Below are 16,162 nucleotides of genomic sequence, written 5' to 3'. Positions count from 1 at the left end.
ATACTCTATGAACACGTGCTAAATTAATAGAATGTAAATACATTGATGTTGTTTTTGGACCTCTTAGATTTCGTCAATAGAATATTATTTCAAATGTTTGCATTGTTTGAAATTCGATTTTTCTGGTAAGAATTTCATTGTAGGCTACACCATGTTATTTCTATTATGACAAACCATTTAGTTTTAAAATACACTGTCATGTCAATTATGACCAAAAGGCTGGGCGTTTAGTTGTGGAAAACTCTGTCATGTCTATTATGACCAACACACCAACCGTTTAGTTGTAGAAAACACTGTCATGTCTATTATGACCAATAGGAAGACAAAAATCGTGACAATTCAGAAAACTGTTTCTGTTAGAAAGACAGAGGTACACAGAGGTACCTCTTAGGGGACATGACAAGAATCAAGAATCAGGGAAGCTACAAGTGTAGCTTGTTTATTTTTGTGGCATCTGCAATGTGCAACCAACGAAAGACAACTCTCCCTGACTGAATTCTCTGCACAACTCTGTCTGTCCTTTTCTCTACTGTTTACACTTTAATAACAGTCTTTCCACAGCACCAGCCCAGACAGTTTGGAATGGTGGTGATGGGGCTTGTTGAGACATTTGTATTGCTCTAGTTTTGTTGCCCTCGTTGCTGGTGTTGTAATTTATATTTGTGCCTTGTTGTCTGGGTGAATGTTAAAAATGCAAACCATAAATAATTTAGTTTCAAAATAAATAACTTGATTGGGAAAAAATAACTGACAATTTACACAGATTTATTTAAAACGTTGATGTTTAAGTGAAAGTACTGGTGTTCGGGAGCAAAGTAGCAATGAGTAAAAGACCTATTCACATATTTTGAACTATTTTCCACCCAAAAAAAGACATTGCTTTTTAACTTGTGTTGTTCCTCATAAAATTGGAAGATCTGTATTTCTAGTCAGCACTTACAAGGACAGGACAGAAGAGGGCCCTAAAGACTAATTTTTTTCACAGCTTTGCAGTCACCTCAAAACCCACGCATCTGCCTTTCACTTATAGCACATCCACATTTTGGGCCACAGATGGAAGTAGTTCCTCTCAACAATGGCACAGGGAGGCACACCACACCCCAAGGGAAGTCTTCTGTAGAAACTCTTTGGTTTTTACACTTCTCATTTCTCCAGTAGTTCTCTGTGAGGCAACAGTTCAGGCTAATACCACAGAAATATGCCATGTCAGGGATGAGGCTATTTGTTTGAGTGGCCTAGTCAAAAACCATAAGCTTAATCCTTATCCTAGCCGTTTTGAGGGTATTCAACTGCTTTTGCTGCTTTTGTGTGAAAGTAACTGCCTAGTGAAAATATCTGTTAAAACAAATTCTCTCGTCCATATTATTCGAACAAACTTAACAAAGAAAGACTTGAAAGGAGAACTCCTCATTTGGAGCTACTTTTGGACAGATGAACAAACTGCTGCTCAAACGTAGAAAATCAGTGTTCGATAGGACAAAACAACACTTAGTTTTAAGAAAAGAAGGATTTATTTTACAACCCCTTGCAGTATTTTTGAGATTTTAATTAAAAATGGAGCCGCAATTTTGTCATCCACTCTGGGAAACCAACTTTCTTCTTCTTGAAATAAGCATGTTTAACTGGCACCAGCCATTTAGTGTCTGTTACAAAACGTGTGGACTAAAATACCTTGTTTTTCTCATTTGAAATCTATTTTCATCGCCCACGCTGTTGGTGGCAGTAATTCCCCATCCTCTGGCCTCTGCTGGCGTGTCACAACAGTGTCAGTAGTCTGTGGCTGTGTGATCTTCAGTTCAGCGGGGATCCTGTGGGAGAGGACATTTATGTCTAACGTATCAGCAACGGTGACTTTTCAGGAAAGCTGTGGTTCCTCCTCTGCCACACCGTCTGCGAGGGAATTGGTGAGGATTCTGTATGGTGGTAAAAGGTTTAACAACCCAGTGAATGAAGTTTGGCCTAACCTGTTCATTGGGGACATGTAAGTCCTGCTGCATTAGTCCTTCACAAGCTAACTGAATTGCATGAGAATAATAACCTTATGTGCCAGCTTAGTGCAGCTTGGTACAATGCCATGTTAGTGGGTTGGATGTTTGACCACCCGTACGCAGTGGGTGGAGTTCGACGACAAAACACCTCCCAAGTGGCATACGCTGTACACCAAAGACGAGCAAAGATGACTGAATAAGGGGGAAAAAAACAGGAAAGGAGATATATTTTATTCAACCACATTTGGGAAACCATATTATTTTTCAGTAATATAATTACTCAGATAAAAAATACAGCTTATTTTGCAACTTATGTTGTTTTCTTCTCAATCAAAAAAAAGATTTGTCAAAATTGTCAGCCCTATGGTTTCCCATAAATAACAAATAATTTAGATTTTTTTAAGTCCTAAGGACTGTATATTAAAAGCTTCCATGGCTTCCTGGTTCACTGGAGTATTAAAATGGCAGTTGGCATTTCAAACATCTGCAAGTTCTGCCTGAACCAGTCCATAACAGCTCCAGGCTGACCGCCCCAGTCCTGTGAATTTAGGCAACCTGCCTAAATGACTACTGCCCAGTAGCACATCTGACGCCATGAAATGCTTCTTGAAGGTCAATCAGAGGACACGTCAATGCCCTCACCCCAGACACTGTGGACTCAGATACAGCCACATTCACCATCCTCTCCACCCTGCCCTCTTCAAACGGGACAAGAGGAACACGTCTCTGAGAATGAGGTTCACTGACGACTTCCCAACGTTCAACTTATACTCATGACCCTGGTACTAAACACCTTTCCTACCACTGGATCCTGGACTCTCTGACTAGATGCCACCAGGTGGAAATTCATATCACGCCACTGCCTTTCTGCACTCAATTTTACATGACCACACTAACACCCAAATATTCAGCCCTGTCTACTCACACTCTTGATTTGTTGTAGCAGTCATGGCATATGGTACCAGCACCTGAAGTCCGTACCTATCAGAACCCGCCACTACCACAACGCCAAGACACGGTTAGGGCTGGGAAAGTAAAGATTATCATTGGGGAGTGATATGGAAGTGTCCTTCTCTCCACTATCCCCCCAGTTTTGAGTACACACACACACACACACACACACACACACACACACACACACTGGACCTGGCCAACACTTACGCCCAGACAATTACAACATAGTGGGTCAGTACCATTGTTGTTCATTTCACACAGACGTTCTTGCTCATCGTTATCAAAAGACTGTTAATCTGAGGTGACTGCATCATTATTGTTTTTCCCCCGGACGACTGTATCGTTTGGACGTTGGTTTCAGAGGAACATACCATGACAGAAATACCTGAGACGCAGGTGTTTTTGTGCAGGTCTGTAGCCAATGATCGATACAGTGTTTGGAAGCTCGGCATCACCCATGTCCTGAATGCCGCCCACGGGAGGCAGCACAGCCAAGGGAGCAACGCTTTCTACGGGCCTGCGATGCTCTACCATGGAGTGCCAGCCGATGATTCACCGTCCTTTGACCTTTCCCAGTATTTCTATTCCACGGCCGACTACATCCAGGATGCACTGGACACACCGCACGGTGAGCGAGCACTCGGCGTTCTCCACCAAAGCATGAGGTGTGGCGAACCTGGTGCCCCACGGAAGGGTTTTCCCTTTCAACACAAAACTGCTATGGCTGACAGGGAAGGTCGCTGTCAGATTGTGGAATGAGATTTAAAGATTTAAAGTTGTCATATTGAATATCTACCAACCGAACAACTACAATCTAATGTTCTTTAAAATAGATCACAGATTCAGGATATTAATGTTCAGATGGTAGGCTAACTACAGTTTGAAACAATATACCAATAATGCTTAAGAGGATAAACAGCCTAAAACAAAAGAATCCTGCACCTGTCTGTTGGTGATCTTGTTCATTTATCTAAAGAAGCGTCACCCATATACATTAGGCCGTATAAAGCTAAACTGTTGGACAGAGTTGGCAGCGTTGGGAAAGATGTAACAGCAAACAAAGTTATTGTTATGCAAATCAGGTATTTCAAAAGTTAAAAGTCAGTAAAGCTGGTGTGGATGTAGGTCACTCATTGAAGCTGGTGTGGATGTAGGCCATTTTGTCACTCATTAGAGAGACATCCTTCCTACTTTTGATCCTGCAGCAATGTAATGCTGAAAATACTAATTTACTAATCCCTATCACTGATTTGACCTTCATAGAGGGAGGAGTCAGGGAGTAAGTTCTGTGTTGTCGCAACAACCTATCGCTTTAGCTATCAAACCACTTCGCCAGACCGTCAAATCACACTCAGAAATCCATTGTTACAATACCAAAGACATCCAAAAATTCAAAAGAAACCATCATCAAAATAAGCACAACAGGCGTACCCCTTTTTCTGCATTTTCACTGAGTCTTCCAAGTGTCCAATAGAACATTGTTCTGTACAGATGTGCTCAAATATTTGCATACCCTTGGATAATTGATAATATATGTACCATTTGTAAAGAAAACATGAGTGAGTAGGCAAAACACATGTCTTTTATTTATTATAGGCAAAACACATTCAACTGTAGATCATAACAGAAAAGCACAATCATAAAACAAAACATGACAACAAAGATTTTTTTTCTTCTGACCCCTGTTCAAAAGTCTGCATCAACTTGGCCTTGTGCTTAAGGTCATTCTCGTGCCAGTATTTTCTGGTAACATGCTGCATTCATCTTGCCATAAATTTTCACAAGATTCCCCGTGCCTCACACACCCCCAAAACATCAGTGAGCCACCACCATGCTTCACAGTAGAGATAGTATTCTTTTCACTATAGTCCTTGTTGACCCCTCTCCAAACATAGTGGTTAAAACTCTATTTTGGTCTCGTCACTCCAAATTACAGTGTGCCAGAAGCTGTGAGGCGTGTCAAGGTGTTGTCGGGCATATTGTAACCAGGCTTTTTTGTGGCATTGGCGCAGTAAAGGCTTCTTTCTGGCAACTCGACCATGCAGCTCATTTTTGTTCAAGTATCATCGTATTGCGATCCTTGAAACAACCATACCTTCTTTTTCCAGAGCAGCCTGTATTTCTCCTGTGGTTACCTGTGGGTTTTTCTTTGTATTCCGAACAACTCTTCTGGCAGTTTTGGCTGAAATCTTTCTTGGTCTATCTGACCTTGACTTGGTATCAAGAGATCTCAGAATTTTCCACTTTTTAATAAGTGATTGAACAGTACTGACTGGCATTTGCAAGTCTTTGGATATCTTTTTATATCATTTTCCACCTTTCCACATTTCCATGATCTTGTTGCACAGGTCTTTAAACTGTTTTTTTTCTGCTCCCCATGGCTCAGTATCTAGCCTGCTCAGTGCATCCACATGAGAGTTAACAAACTCATTGACTATTTATACAGAGATGCTAATTGCAATTTAAAAAGCCACAAATGTGGGAAATTCACCTTTAACTGCCATTTTCACCTGTGTGTCACCTTGTGTGTCTGTGACAAGGCCAAACATTCAAAGGTATGTAAACATTTGATCAGGGCCATTTGGGTGATTTCGGTTATCAAAATGATTTATTGTGATAATTAATGGCTTCATATGATCACTATCCTTAAATATTTTAATTTTTTTTGCATGATCAGTCATATTTTCAAAATCAATGCCAAAATTTCTCAATATCTGCCAGGGTATGCAAACTTATGAGCACAACTGTATATGATTTTACCCAAATACATGTAACTGAACTAAATGTTTTCTCTCCACAGCCAGAATCCTGGTGCACTGTGCAGTTGGTGTGAGTAGATCTGCCTCCCTTGTTCTGGCCTACTTAATGATTCATCACCACTACTCCTTACTGGATGCCATCACTAAGGTCAAAGAGCATAGATGGATATTTCCAAACATGGGATTCCTGAAACAACTCAGAGTGCTGGATGAGAAACTGCACACAGAGAGATATGAGAAAAAATTTATATGAAGACAGCCAGGTCAACATTGTACTACATAGAGCTCTGTGACACTTTGAACAAGAGTCAAGTGATGATTTGTCTTTTTCTTCAGTCAATTCTATATTTCTTATATTGATTACCTTTTTGATGCAGTACTGAAAATAAAAGTAGATATGTCAAGATGATGATGATGATTAGGGCAAAGTTGCTTTCAACAGAATAGTTGGAAAACTTCCACAATGTCATTGTAATAAGATTAATTATATTTCTCCCATGCACATTGATGTAAAAATAACTTTATATTTTCTAATTGTCCGTACTCGGGTGAGGGTTGTTGCTAGTGTTAGCAAGCTAGCAACGGACTGACATCTTAGACATGACACCTCCAACTCCACTCAGAAAAGGAAATATATGTCTCAGGAATTGAATCAAACAATTGTGGACCATCAGGACAAACCAACTTAGATATCTAGATTCAGACAACTTTGTTTTGTGAATTTGTCTTCTAATGAGAGGTAAAACAACCAAACCACTGGATATATATTTTTTTAAATTGTACTTCAACACTTATAATGAGGAATAAAATCATCTGAGTTCACCAGCCGCTTTATCTCTGTGTATTATAGAATCGAGTCCCTAGTGACACCCTATTGCTTACAGGGAAGAGGGTGTTATTTGGGATGGAATGAAAAGCACTGTCACAGACCCTCAGTGTGTTATCTGACCGATTGGTTGGAGTATGCGCAAGCACGAGTGCTAAACTGGGTACGTAACTTTCCCAGTGCAGGATCAGCATACACCTGCTCCTGCATGTCCCTCGGACCAGGCGTACAGAGTATACTGTGGCTTTAACACATTCAAAAAACATTGAGTAGGAGCCCAGTCATTGTTTTTTATTTGGAGGGTAAATTCAAACTGGAGTCATGACAGCCCTGAGGACCACCAAAGACCCCAAGAAGGAATACCTTTCTGTAAAGGATTTGGAAAAGATTCTGGACTCTTGCAAGCTGCGGTTGGCACAGATAGATGAAGTTTGGCCTAACATATTTATAGGAAATGTGTAAGTATAAATTTTTCTTAACCATTACTCTGTTAAACTTAGTTAATTACAGTTAAGTCATTTGTAAATAAAATTAAAAGTACTTGCGTGCCCAAGTGTTGATTTGCCACAGTACTCAGATGTAAACTGATATGTTATGGAATCTGAGCCACAACCCAAAGAGCAGTCACCCTGTTGGCTGCTGCACATCTAATTCAAATAAAATAATTACTGTTTCTACCGAACTGTTCTCAGAAAGAAATCCAGTGCTGCACAGGAGAGCATCTCACAGTGGTGGCCTCTCACCAATCTTTTTCTTTGTCTATGGCCAGGGCAATAGCCCAGAACAAGAGTGCCCTGCAGAGTGCTGGTATCACTCACATACTGAACGCGGCTCACTCCAAGGGGGGCAGCGTTGGGGACCACAGGTTCTATGGCAACAGCTTTGTGTATTATGGTATTCCAGCAGAGGACTCGACTCACTTTGATCTGGATGTTTACTTCAAGCCCGCGGCAGATTTCATTCATAAAGCATTAATACAACCAGATGGTAAGATTCCTGTTTGAACTCAAGTAACTTCTTAAAATGACACTGGATTTTCGTGCACTCAGAGTTATTAAGACTAATAAAAAAAAATTTCCCCGTTAAACAGATTTTTCCTGTTAGGCCTTTATAAATCTTTGCAAAAGCATCTCAAACCATTCCCACAGCACTTAGTGAGCCTGTCCTTGTAAAGCAAATTCAAGTGTTATACAGTAACTACTTCCAATCTACACAGAAAAAAGGAAGAAGTCTTACCTTGCAGAATGATAGAGTACTTTCTAATGTTTAACCAAGTATCCTTCTGAGAGACTGAGAATGGCTGGCAGACTATGGGATTAACGTGACATCCAGGTTGACCGGGCCTGGCTCTCTGCAAAGGCACCTTAAATGAACAAAGGCAATGACTTGTGGACACTATTTTTAGTTTCTCTGGAGGGAATAGAAAGGCTACAGTTTGAGACGAGCAGCCAAGTATGATATTAATAAGATGGAAGCCTCTCACTAATCCCTCTCCAACGCTCTTCTCCCATTCTGGCTTTTCCCCCTGCACCTATTCTCTCCTTTCTCCTTTCTCCTATTTAATTTATTTTCTCTTTTCTTATGATTTTCCACTCCTCTTTTTCTCCCCAGGAAAGGTTCTGGTGCACTGCATTATGGGTATGAGCAGGTCTTCTACCTTGGTGTTGGCATACCTCATGTTGTATTGTCACATCCCACTCCACCGTGCGCTCCAAAAAGTGGTCCAAAAGAGAGCCATCTACCCCAACAGAAACTTCCTGGCGCTGCTGCTGGATCTGGATCTTCAGTTGAAGAGAAAACCGAAAACCTGGAAAAAATGTCTGATTCTGTAGAAACGAAAACTAAATGGACCAAACATCACTGAGGAAGGGGAAGCAGTACGTGAATTAAATGTGAATGAATTCGATGTCAAATCACTTCATGCACAAACCGCACAGAAACAAACATGTATACCTCAAAACGAATAAAGATGAATAGAAACTTGAATATATTGCAAAACATTTTTTTTTAACAGAATAACAGTTCAGACGTTGTATGAATGTTTTAAAACTGTGACATGGGGTGCTCCCGGGGTCCAAGGCACTGTCCATGGGCACATGTGCTGCTGCGCCCGGGCTTTGGTCCGACCCACTGCTGTTTAAGTGAAAACTCTCTGCTCCATCCTTCACCAATGTCTCTGTGAAATGAAACGCATTAAAATGGCACACAAAAAGTATCTTAAGAAAAAACTTTGGATTTAAACTAGTCAAAGTGAACGACGTCATCGGTAGACAGATCTGACAAAACAAACACACGGAAAGTGGAAAGTTCGTTTTTTGGCAGCAAAAAGAAAAAAGAAATGTAGTCTCCCACTCTCCGTCCCATTGGCTCACACTCCCAGAGCGCCATGCAGAACATGATGACAGAATTATTTTGAGCCGGCATTCAGAAATAGAAGGAGTGATAGGGCAGATGACTCAGGAGTAGCTCGGCGGTAAAGGCAGTTATACAGTCGCCTGGACAAACACGTAGCTTCTGTTGCATGAGACACACCTCCAGACAAACAACATTTCAAGGCGAGTGTGCATGCTGTTAAATCCGTCTAATAAGGCGGTCATGTTAATGATCAGTCTAGAGGGTGAATGAAACATTTAAGTCGTATGACAATAAGACGCATTATGATGGATTGTATATTCTGATATATTCTGGGCTGATGCGTGGGTCATGTCGTATGGTCTTGCCCGAAGGAGCACCTATAATTCAGGAGCCCTACAAGGGCCAAGGTGCAGTTTGTAGGCGTGAGGAGGTAAAAGACAATTTTGATTTGCCCTCCCTGTTAGCCGCGGGGCACTTTCCCAGACATTCTGAAGCGTCTTTAATTACACCGAAGTGAGCCAGGAAAAAGCTGAGGGGACGCCTGGGGTGGAGCTGAGGCAAAAGACACATAGCTGGAGCTGATCAGGGGCACCAGGGAAATCTGCTGTCTGCCCCCCTATCATAGAGGAGAGGAAAGAAGAGGATTCATAGATTAATGATGAGAAGAACAGCCTCTGGGTACTTAGTGTAAAGAACATATGTTCCACTTACCTACCTGTCTACACACCAATGTTTGACTTGGGCCGGAACAGTCCGGAATGGCGTTCCAGTACTTCTAATTTTAGGCTAACAGCGTTCCGGTTTCATTTTCAGGCAGAAGAGATCTGGGATAGGCTACTTTAATGGAACAAGCCTTATTAACACATACATTTTGATGAACATAGTCTAATGTGCGATTTTTCAGTTCCTGCACCTATTTAATCCCAAGTCAAGCGCTGCCACACACACATTCACGCTCATTCGTGTGTGTGTGTGTGTGTGTTTGTGTGTGTGCATGTGTGTGTATATTTTCTGTGTTTGTGTGTGGCCGAGTTGGGAAAAGCGGTACAGTAGCTGCAGCTCTGAAGGTTTCCTTACAGAGACAATATATAGGCTGAATATGTATGATCCCTGCCTGAAGCCCAGACCAGAATCATTCAAATCATTAAATCAACGCAAATACAAACCCGATTCCAAAAAAGTTGGGACACTGTACAATTGTGAATAAAAACAGAATGCAATGATGTGGAAGTTTCAAATTTCAACATTTATCACTTTAAGGGAAAAATAAGTTGATTTTAAATTTCATGGCATCAACACATCTCAAAAAAGTTGGGACAAGGCCATGTTTACCACTGTGTGGCATCCCCTCTTCTTTTTATAACAGACTGCAAACGTCTGGGGACTGAGGAGACAAGTTGCTCAAGTTTATGAATAGGAATGTTGTCCCAATCTTGTCTAATACAGGCTTCTAGTTGTTCAACTGTCTTAGGTCTTCTATGTCGCACCTTACTCTTTATGATGCGCCAAATGTTTTCTATGGGTGAAAGATCTGGACTGCAGGCTGGCCATTTCAGTACCCGGATCCTTCTTCTATGCAGCCATGACATTGTAATTGATGCAGTATGTGGTCTGGCATTGTCATGTTGGAAAATGCAAGGTCTTCCCTGAAAGAGACGATGTCTGGATGGGAGCATATGTTGTTCTAGAACATAGATAATTGTCATTATTGATGGTGCCTTTCCAGATGTGTAGGCTGCCCATGCCACACGCACTCATGCAACCCCATACCATCAGAGATGCAGGCTTCTGAACTGAGCGCTGATAACAACTTGGGTGGTCTTTGTCCTCTTTAGTCCGGATGACATGGTGTCCCAGTTTTCCAAAATGAACTTCAAATTTGTATTTGTCTGACCACAGAACACTTTTAAATGATCCTAGGCCCAGAGAAAACGCCTGCGCTTATGGATCCTGTTTAGATACGGCTTCTTTTTTGACCTATAGAGTTTTAGCCGGCAACGTTGAATGGCACGGTGGATTGTGTTCACCGACAATGTTTTCTGGAAGTATTCCTGAGCCCATGGTGTGATTTCCATTACAGTATCATTCCTGTATGTGATGCAGTGCCGTCTGAGGGCCCGAAGATCACGGGCATCCAGTATGGTTTTCCGGCCTTGACCCTCCAGCACAGAGATTGTTCCAGATTCTCTGAGTCTTTGGATGATATTATGCACTGTAGATGATGATAACTTCAAACTCTTTGCAATTTTTCTCGGATAAACTCATTTCTGATATTGCTCCACTATTTTTCGCCACAGCATTGGGGGAATTGGTGATCCTCTGCCCATCTTGACTTCTGAGAGACACTGCCACTCTGAGAGGCTCTTTTTATACCCAATCATGTTGCCAATTGACATAATAAGTTGCAAATTGGTCCTCCAGCTGTTCCTTATCTGTACATTTAACTTTTCCGGCCTCTTATTGCTACCTGTCCCAACTTTTTTGGAATGTGTAGCTCTCATGAAATTCAAAATGAGCCAATATTTGGCATGACATTACAAAATGTCTCACTTTCAACATTCGATATGTTATCTATATTCTATTGTGAATTAAATATAAGTTTGAGATTTGTAAATTATTCCATTCCTTTTTTACTCACAATGTGTAGTGTCCTAACCTTTTTGGAATCGTGTTTGTATGTACAGTATGAATAGTCTTTTGGCATTCCCAGCGTGTAAATTTTTCCGTGTTGCTCTCACCTGAAATGTTTATAAATATATGAATACATGCATTTATTTTCCATTATAGTTTTTTACCATTAAGAATGGCCATCAACCACAGGTACTTACGTGTCCAAACGTGGCCATTTTTAGACATTGATTTTAGGGGGACCATCTTCTCCTGTGATTTGGTGTGGTTGTGGTTTAGGGGAGGGGGGGGTTAGAGTTCAAAATGCATTTGAAATGTTACATTGGACGATTGCGTGTCTGCTTCATTGTATCATGTTATATTGGAATTCCTGATAATAACGTACCAAAAAAACCTCAAGGTGCAACTCCAACAGCCGAGAAAGCAGAAGCTCTGCTGGCAACAGAAGATTGAGGTGACACAGACCAGTGCCCAGACACCCAGACATGCCCCGCAACAGAGCCAGCAGTGGAGGCAGCTGTTTAGGGGGCTCTGTGGGGGCAGGGAGCAGGTACGAGACACCCCCAGCCTCAGTGCTCCAGAGGCTGATGTGGACCAAACCGGGGAGCAGCGGGCATATGGACCAGGTCCAGCCCGGGATCTACATTGGAGACATGTAAGATAACCCAGCCACAAAATCACAGGCTAAACGGCCTGCGAGGCTCAGCAGATGGTTCAGTTCAAACCGTTTTGGTATGTGGTTTTCTGAACCCATGACTTTGGTAACGCCCGGGACCACATTGGCTAAGGCTTGTAAATTGCTCCATGTACGTTGCACACTGAAGTTCAAGGTAATTATCTACACCCATCTTTTTAAAACTGAGGGGTATAGAATAACCTGGCCAATGAGGGAATTCCAAGTTAGACAATCCTTGTAGTTGGCGAGTTTGTTTTGCATGTCCACATCACCATGTCTTAAGACATCCGAACATCTACAGAACAAAGTCTTAAATAGGTTAACACACATCTAAAGAACAATGCCTGAAGACAGGTTAATACATCTACAGAACAAATATCTTGAGACAGGTAAACACACATCTACAGAACAAATATCTTAAGACAGGTTAACACACATCTACAGAACAATGCCTAAAGAAAGGTTAACAAACATCTACAGAACAATATCTAAAGACAGGTTAACACACATCTACAGAACAATATCTAAAGACAGGTTAACACACATCTACAGAACAATATCTAAAGACAGGTTAACAAACATCTACAGTAAAGGCCTGGCAAAGCATCACAAAGGAGGAAATGTAGCATGTAGCATCCATGTGTTTCACACCTCAAGCAGTCATTGACTGCAAAGGATTCTTAACATTTTATTTATAATTATGTTAAAAATGTCCAATTACATTTGAGCCCCTGAAATAAGGGGACTGTGTATGAAAATGGTTGCAATTCCTAAACGTTTCATACGATATTTTCTTCCAACCCCTTGTATTAAAGCTGAAAGTCTGCACTTGAATTCCATCTCAGTTGTTTCATTTCAAATCCATTGCGGTGGCGTACAGAGACAAAATTCAGAAACTTGTGTCAGTGTCCAAACATTCCCGGACCCAACTGTATGTTGACAGGTGATGTCTACCAACACCATGTATATGTTGACAGGTATGCAGCCAAAGACAAGCGTTCTCTCCAGGCCCACAACGTCACGCATGTCTTGAACGCAGCCGACGGAATGTTTAATGTGAACACAGGGGCGGGCTTCTACAGAGACGCTGACATCACATACCATGGCGTGGAAGCGTACGACACACCGTCCTTTGACCTAAGCCGCTTCTTCTACGCTGCAGCTGAATTCATAAAGACTGCCCTTAGCTCACCTAACGGTAGGCAATCAATCAAACAATCAATCAACCAATATATTATGATGTCTTTTGCACATCAAAGGTTGTCACACTGAGTGCATAACAGATATTTGAAATCTATTGACCAAGCAGGAGGCATCGTCTCTGATTGTCTGCGCGTGTTTTTTGCCCCTCTCTAAAATAACCTTTGAAAGTACCCTGTTAGTGAATGAATTACATTCAAACATAATTTGTCTGTCGGTTGCAACAACAGCTGTAATCCTCCCTTCCATTCCATTAGCAGTTAAAATGCAAATCATAAAACTGCTAAAACATAATATCAGGCTAATATCATACCCCAGAGTAATCTCCTCATAAACCAGGGACATTGGACGGGGAAATTGGTTATGAATGGATTGGCCGGGTAATTTGTAAGCAACACTTTCATTGGACATGGAAATTACACAATTATGTTCAGGGCCTTGTGGTGTAGTTGAGCTGCTACTTTCCCTGTTACGCGGACTGCATCCAGTATCTGACATGACAGTAATAAGATGACGGTGCTATCCCAAATGGCCCCCTATTGCCTATTCCCGTTCCCTGTGGGCCCTACTTTTAAATAGTGCCCTACGCAGGGAGAAGTCTGCTGTTGAGAACTCAGGCTGCCTTCCATCTTCTCTTCCACATGCTGACTAGCTGGCAGATAGGACAGCCGCTCCGGTGTGTAGCCGGCCCGCAGTAATCCCAAACAGAAACACACAGCCCAGAAGACAGTTCAATTAGCCGCTCCCATGGGCCCAGTGCCCCAAAGCATGATAAGAAACCACGGATTAATGTGTATAGAAACATTTGTTGCAACATTGCTGAAAGAAAAACTTTTCAGAGGTTTGTTATTTAAGGAAGTACTACATTTTGATGATTTTAAGCCTGCAGTGTTATAAGCCAGGGTTTGACACAAAGTACGCGAGATGGAATGAACAACAAGTAATCCGTGAGGTGTTCTCCTAAATGGGATAGTGTTAATGAGACTGCTGTTTCCAAGGATTTAGAGATTTAAATGAGGTTAAACATCAGTCAGGAGGGGATTTAAAGTACTTGTAGTTATTTATTAAATACACCTGCTTGTTCTGTCTATTTCCTCGTTTTCTTCCGCATCTTCCTCCTCGTCTTGTTTTCCTTCATCACCTTCTTCTTCCTCCTCGTCCTTCTCCTGCCCCTTCTCTGGCAGGTAAGGTCTTGGTCCACTGCGTGATGGGTCTGAGTCGTTCATCCAGTCTGGTCCTTGCCTATCTGATGATTGTGGAGGACCTGACCCTGGTTGATGCCATCCAGGCTGTGTCTGCCAACAGAAACATTTGTCCCAACGCTGGATTCCTTGAGCAGCTCAGAGAACTCGACACAAAACTCCACTGCCAAGCTAGATCAGAATGAGAACACTTTCATGTAGGCACTTCATATTAAGGCTTTGGGACATGAAGTGGGCGCTTAGTTTGTAGTATAAAGGGCTTGGACTATTGATTAGACAGACAGCTAGCTAGCTGTGCATGTGCTGCTATATACTATGCAGGATGAGGTCCAGAGAAACAACCACACTGTTATAAACACACTGTAATAACCACACTGTTATAACCACACTGTAATAACTACCCTGTAATAACTACCCTGTAATAACCACTCAGTAATAACCACTGTTATAACCACACTGTCATAACCACACTCTAATAACCACAGTAATAACCACTGTTATAACCACACTGTAATAACCAATGTTATTATCACACTGTTATAACCACACACAGCAATTATCTCTAACTGTTGAAAGGTTCAATAGATTGTTTCATTTGCATTGAAAAAAAGACTAAAAGTCTTTGTGATTATTAATGAGAAGGACCACACATTGGCAACACTGCATGTATGAATAACTAAATGAAAAATAGTCAAACCAGCCTTGACAAATGTTAAATACCCCCGCTGCAGATTGTTTTTGCAAATTTGTCTGAAATAAATGTGTGATTAATATATTCTTGTTCACTGAAAATTTGTGAGAGATGTTTTGCTTCCCAAATCCGAGGACAAACTGTAAGGAAGAAGCTAGATAGAGAATCACAAAATAAGTCCACTCATGTCACTCATGATCACCTCAACACAATGTCTGCCCCTGATAATAACATTAGGAATGACAGATTGCAATGAGCACCCAATGCTAACGACAACGGTCTGAAAAACATGTCCTTTAATTAGCTTCAATTAGCAGAATCACATCTGGAGGGGTGCAGTTGCATAGCTTTCTTCCCTCCACCACCTGCCATTGCTCCAACTGCAGTCCCTGGCGTCCAACGCTGTTTTGTCACCAGAGAGAAATACAGCCTGGTGCCACCCGCTCTGCCTGGCCCAAGAAACAGTCAGGCTCTCGCCAGAGCTAAATGTCTAAACCAACGGTAGCATCTGGACATATCCAGAACTCCGGATAGGGGAAATGAGGATTGACCTGGTAGGAATACCCACTAGCATCACAAACTCCTGCTACTCAAACAAGCGCAGTGTGTCATATTCTCACGGTTCCACTGGCGCTCGACAGAAATGTCTTCAGACAGTCTGGGAAAATGTGTAGTCAGAGGTTGTCATGTGCCAACCTACTTGTTTTAAATAAAATAATGTTACACTTATCTTGCAAAACAAAATATGTGGTGTAAACTGCTACCAGTGAAGTTGTTAAAAGGTGTGAAAAGTCTTACAGTAACAAGGCTGATTCAAAATGACAGAAACATGCCAACACTGGTTCAGAGCGTATGTAGATTCAGGTCAAACTTTGAAAGGAGA

At 41.6% G+C, this 16,162-nt stretch overlaps 3 protein-coding genes across 4 annotated transcripts; all 3 read left to right on the top strand.

Annotated features, from left to right (window-relative positions):
• The first annotated feature begins 407 nt into the window (after positions 1-407).
• On the top strand, positions 408-6,543 carry LOC105029554 (dual specificity protein phosphatase 13). The gene is made up of 3 exons (XM_010902964.4): positions 408-1,981; positions 3,353-3,570; positions 5,743-6,543. The coding sequence occupies exons 1-3, from the start codon at positions 1,827-1,829 to the stop codon at positions 5,952-5,954; spliced, it is 585 nt and encodes a 194-aa protein (XP_010901266.2). The 5' UTR covers positions 408-1,826; the 3' UTR covers positions 5,955-6,543.
• A 148-nt stretch (positions 6,544-6,691) lies between these two features.
• LOC105029553 (dual specificity protein phosphatase 13) lies at positions 6,692-8,513 on the top strand. Its single transcript, XM_010902963.5, has 3 exons — positions 6,692-6,985; positions 7,297-7,514; positions 8,139-8,513. The coding sequence occupies exons 1-3, from the start codon at positions 6,849-6,851 to the stop codon at positions 8,357-8,359; spliced, it is 576 nt and encodes a 191-aa protein (XP_010901265.1). The 5' UTR covers positions 6,692-6,848; the 3' UTR covers positions 8,360-8,513.
• Positions 8,514-8,973: 460 nt separating this feature from the next.
• Positions 8,974-15,308, top strand: LOC105029555 (dual specificity protein phosphatase 13). 2 transcript variants are annotated; one of them, XM_010902965.3, is made up of 4 exons: positions 8,974-9,144; positions 11,911-12,165; positions 13,164-13,384; positions 14,571-15,308. In XM_010902965.3, exons 2-4 carry the CDS (start codon positions 11,996-11,998, stop codon positions 14,771-14,773), a joined length of 594 nt encoding a protein of 197 aa, XP_010901267.1. In that variant the 5' UTR covers positions 8,974-9,144; positions 11,911-11,995; the 3' UTR covers positions 14,774-15,308. The 2 variants fall into 2 exon arrangements, with proteins under 2 accessions (XP_010901267.1, XP_019902761.1); XM_020047202.2 differs by lacking the exon at positions 8,974-9,144 and adding an exon at positions 9,157-9,560.
• The last annotated feature ends 854 nt before the right edge of the window (positions 15,309-16,162 follow it).

The sequence above is a fragment of the Esox lucius genome, chromosome 6, assembly GCF_011004845.1.
Source record: "Esox lucius isolate fEsoLuc1 chromosome 6, fEsoLuc1.pri, whole genome shotgun sequence".
NCBI lineage: Eukaryota > Metazoa > Chordata > Actinopteri > Esociformes > Esocidae > Esox > Esox lucius.
Note: the sequence above shows the minus strand (reverse complement) of the source record. Positions and strands in the feature narration are given on the sequence as shown.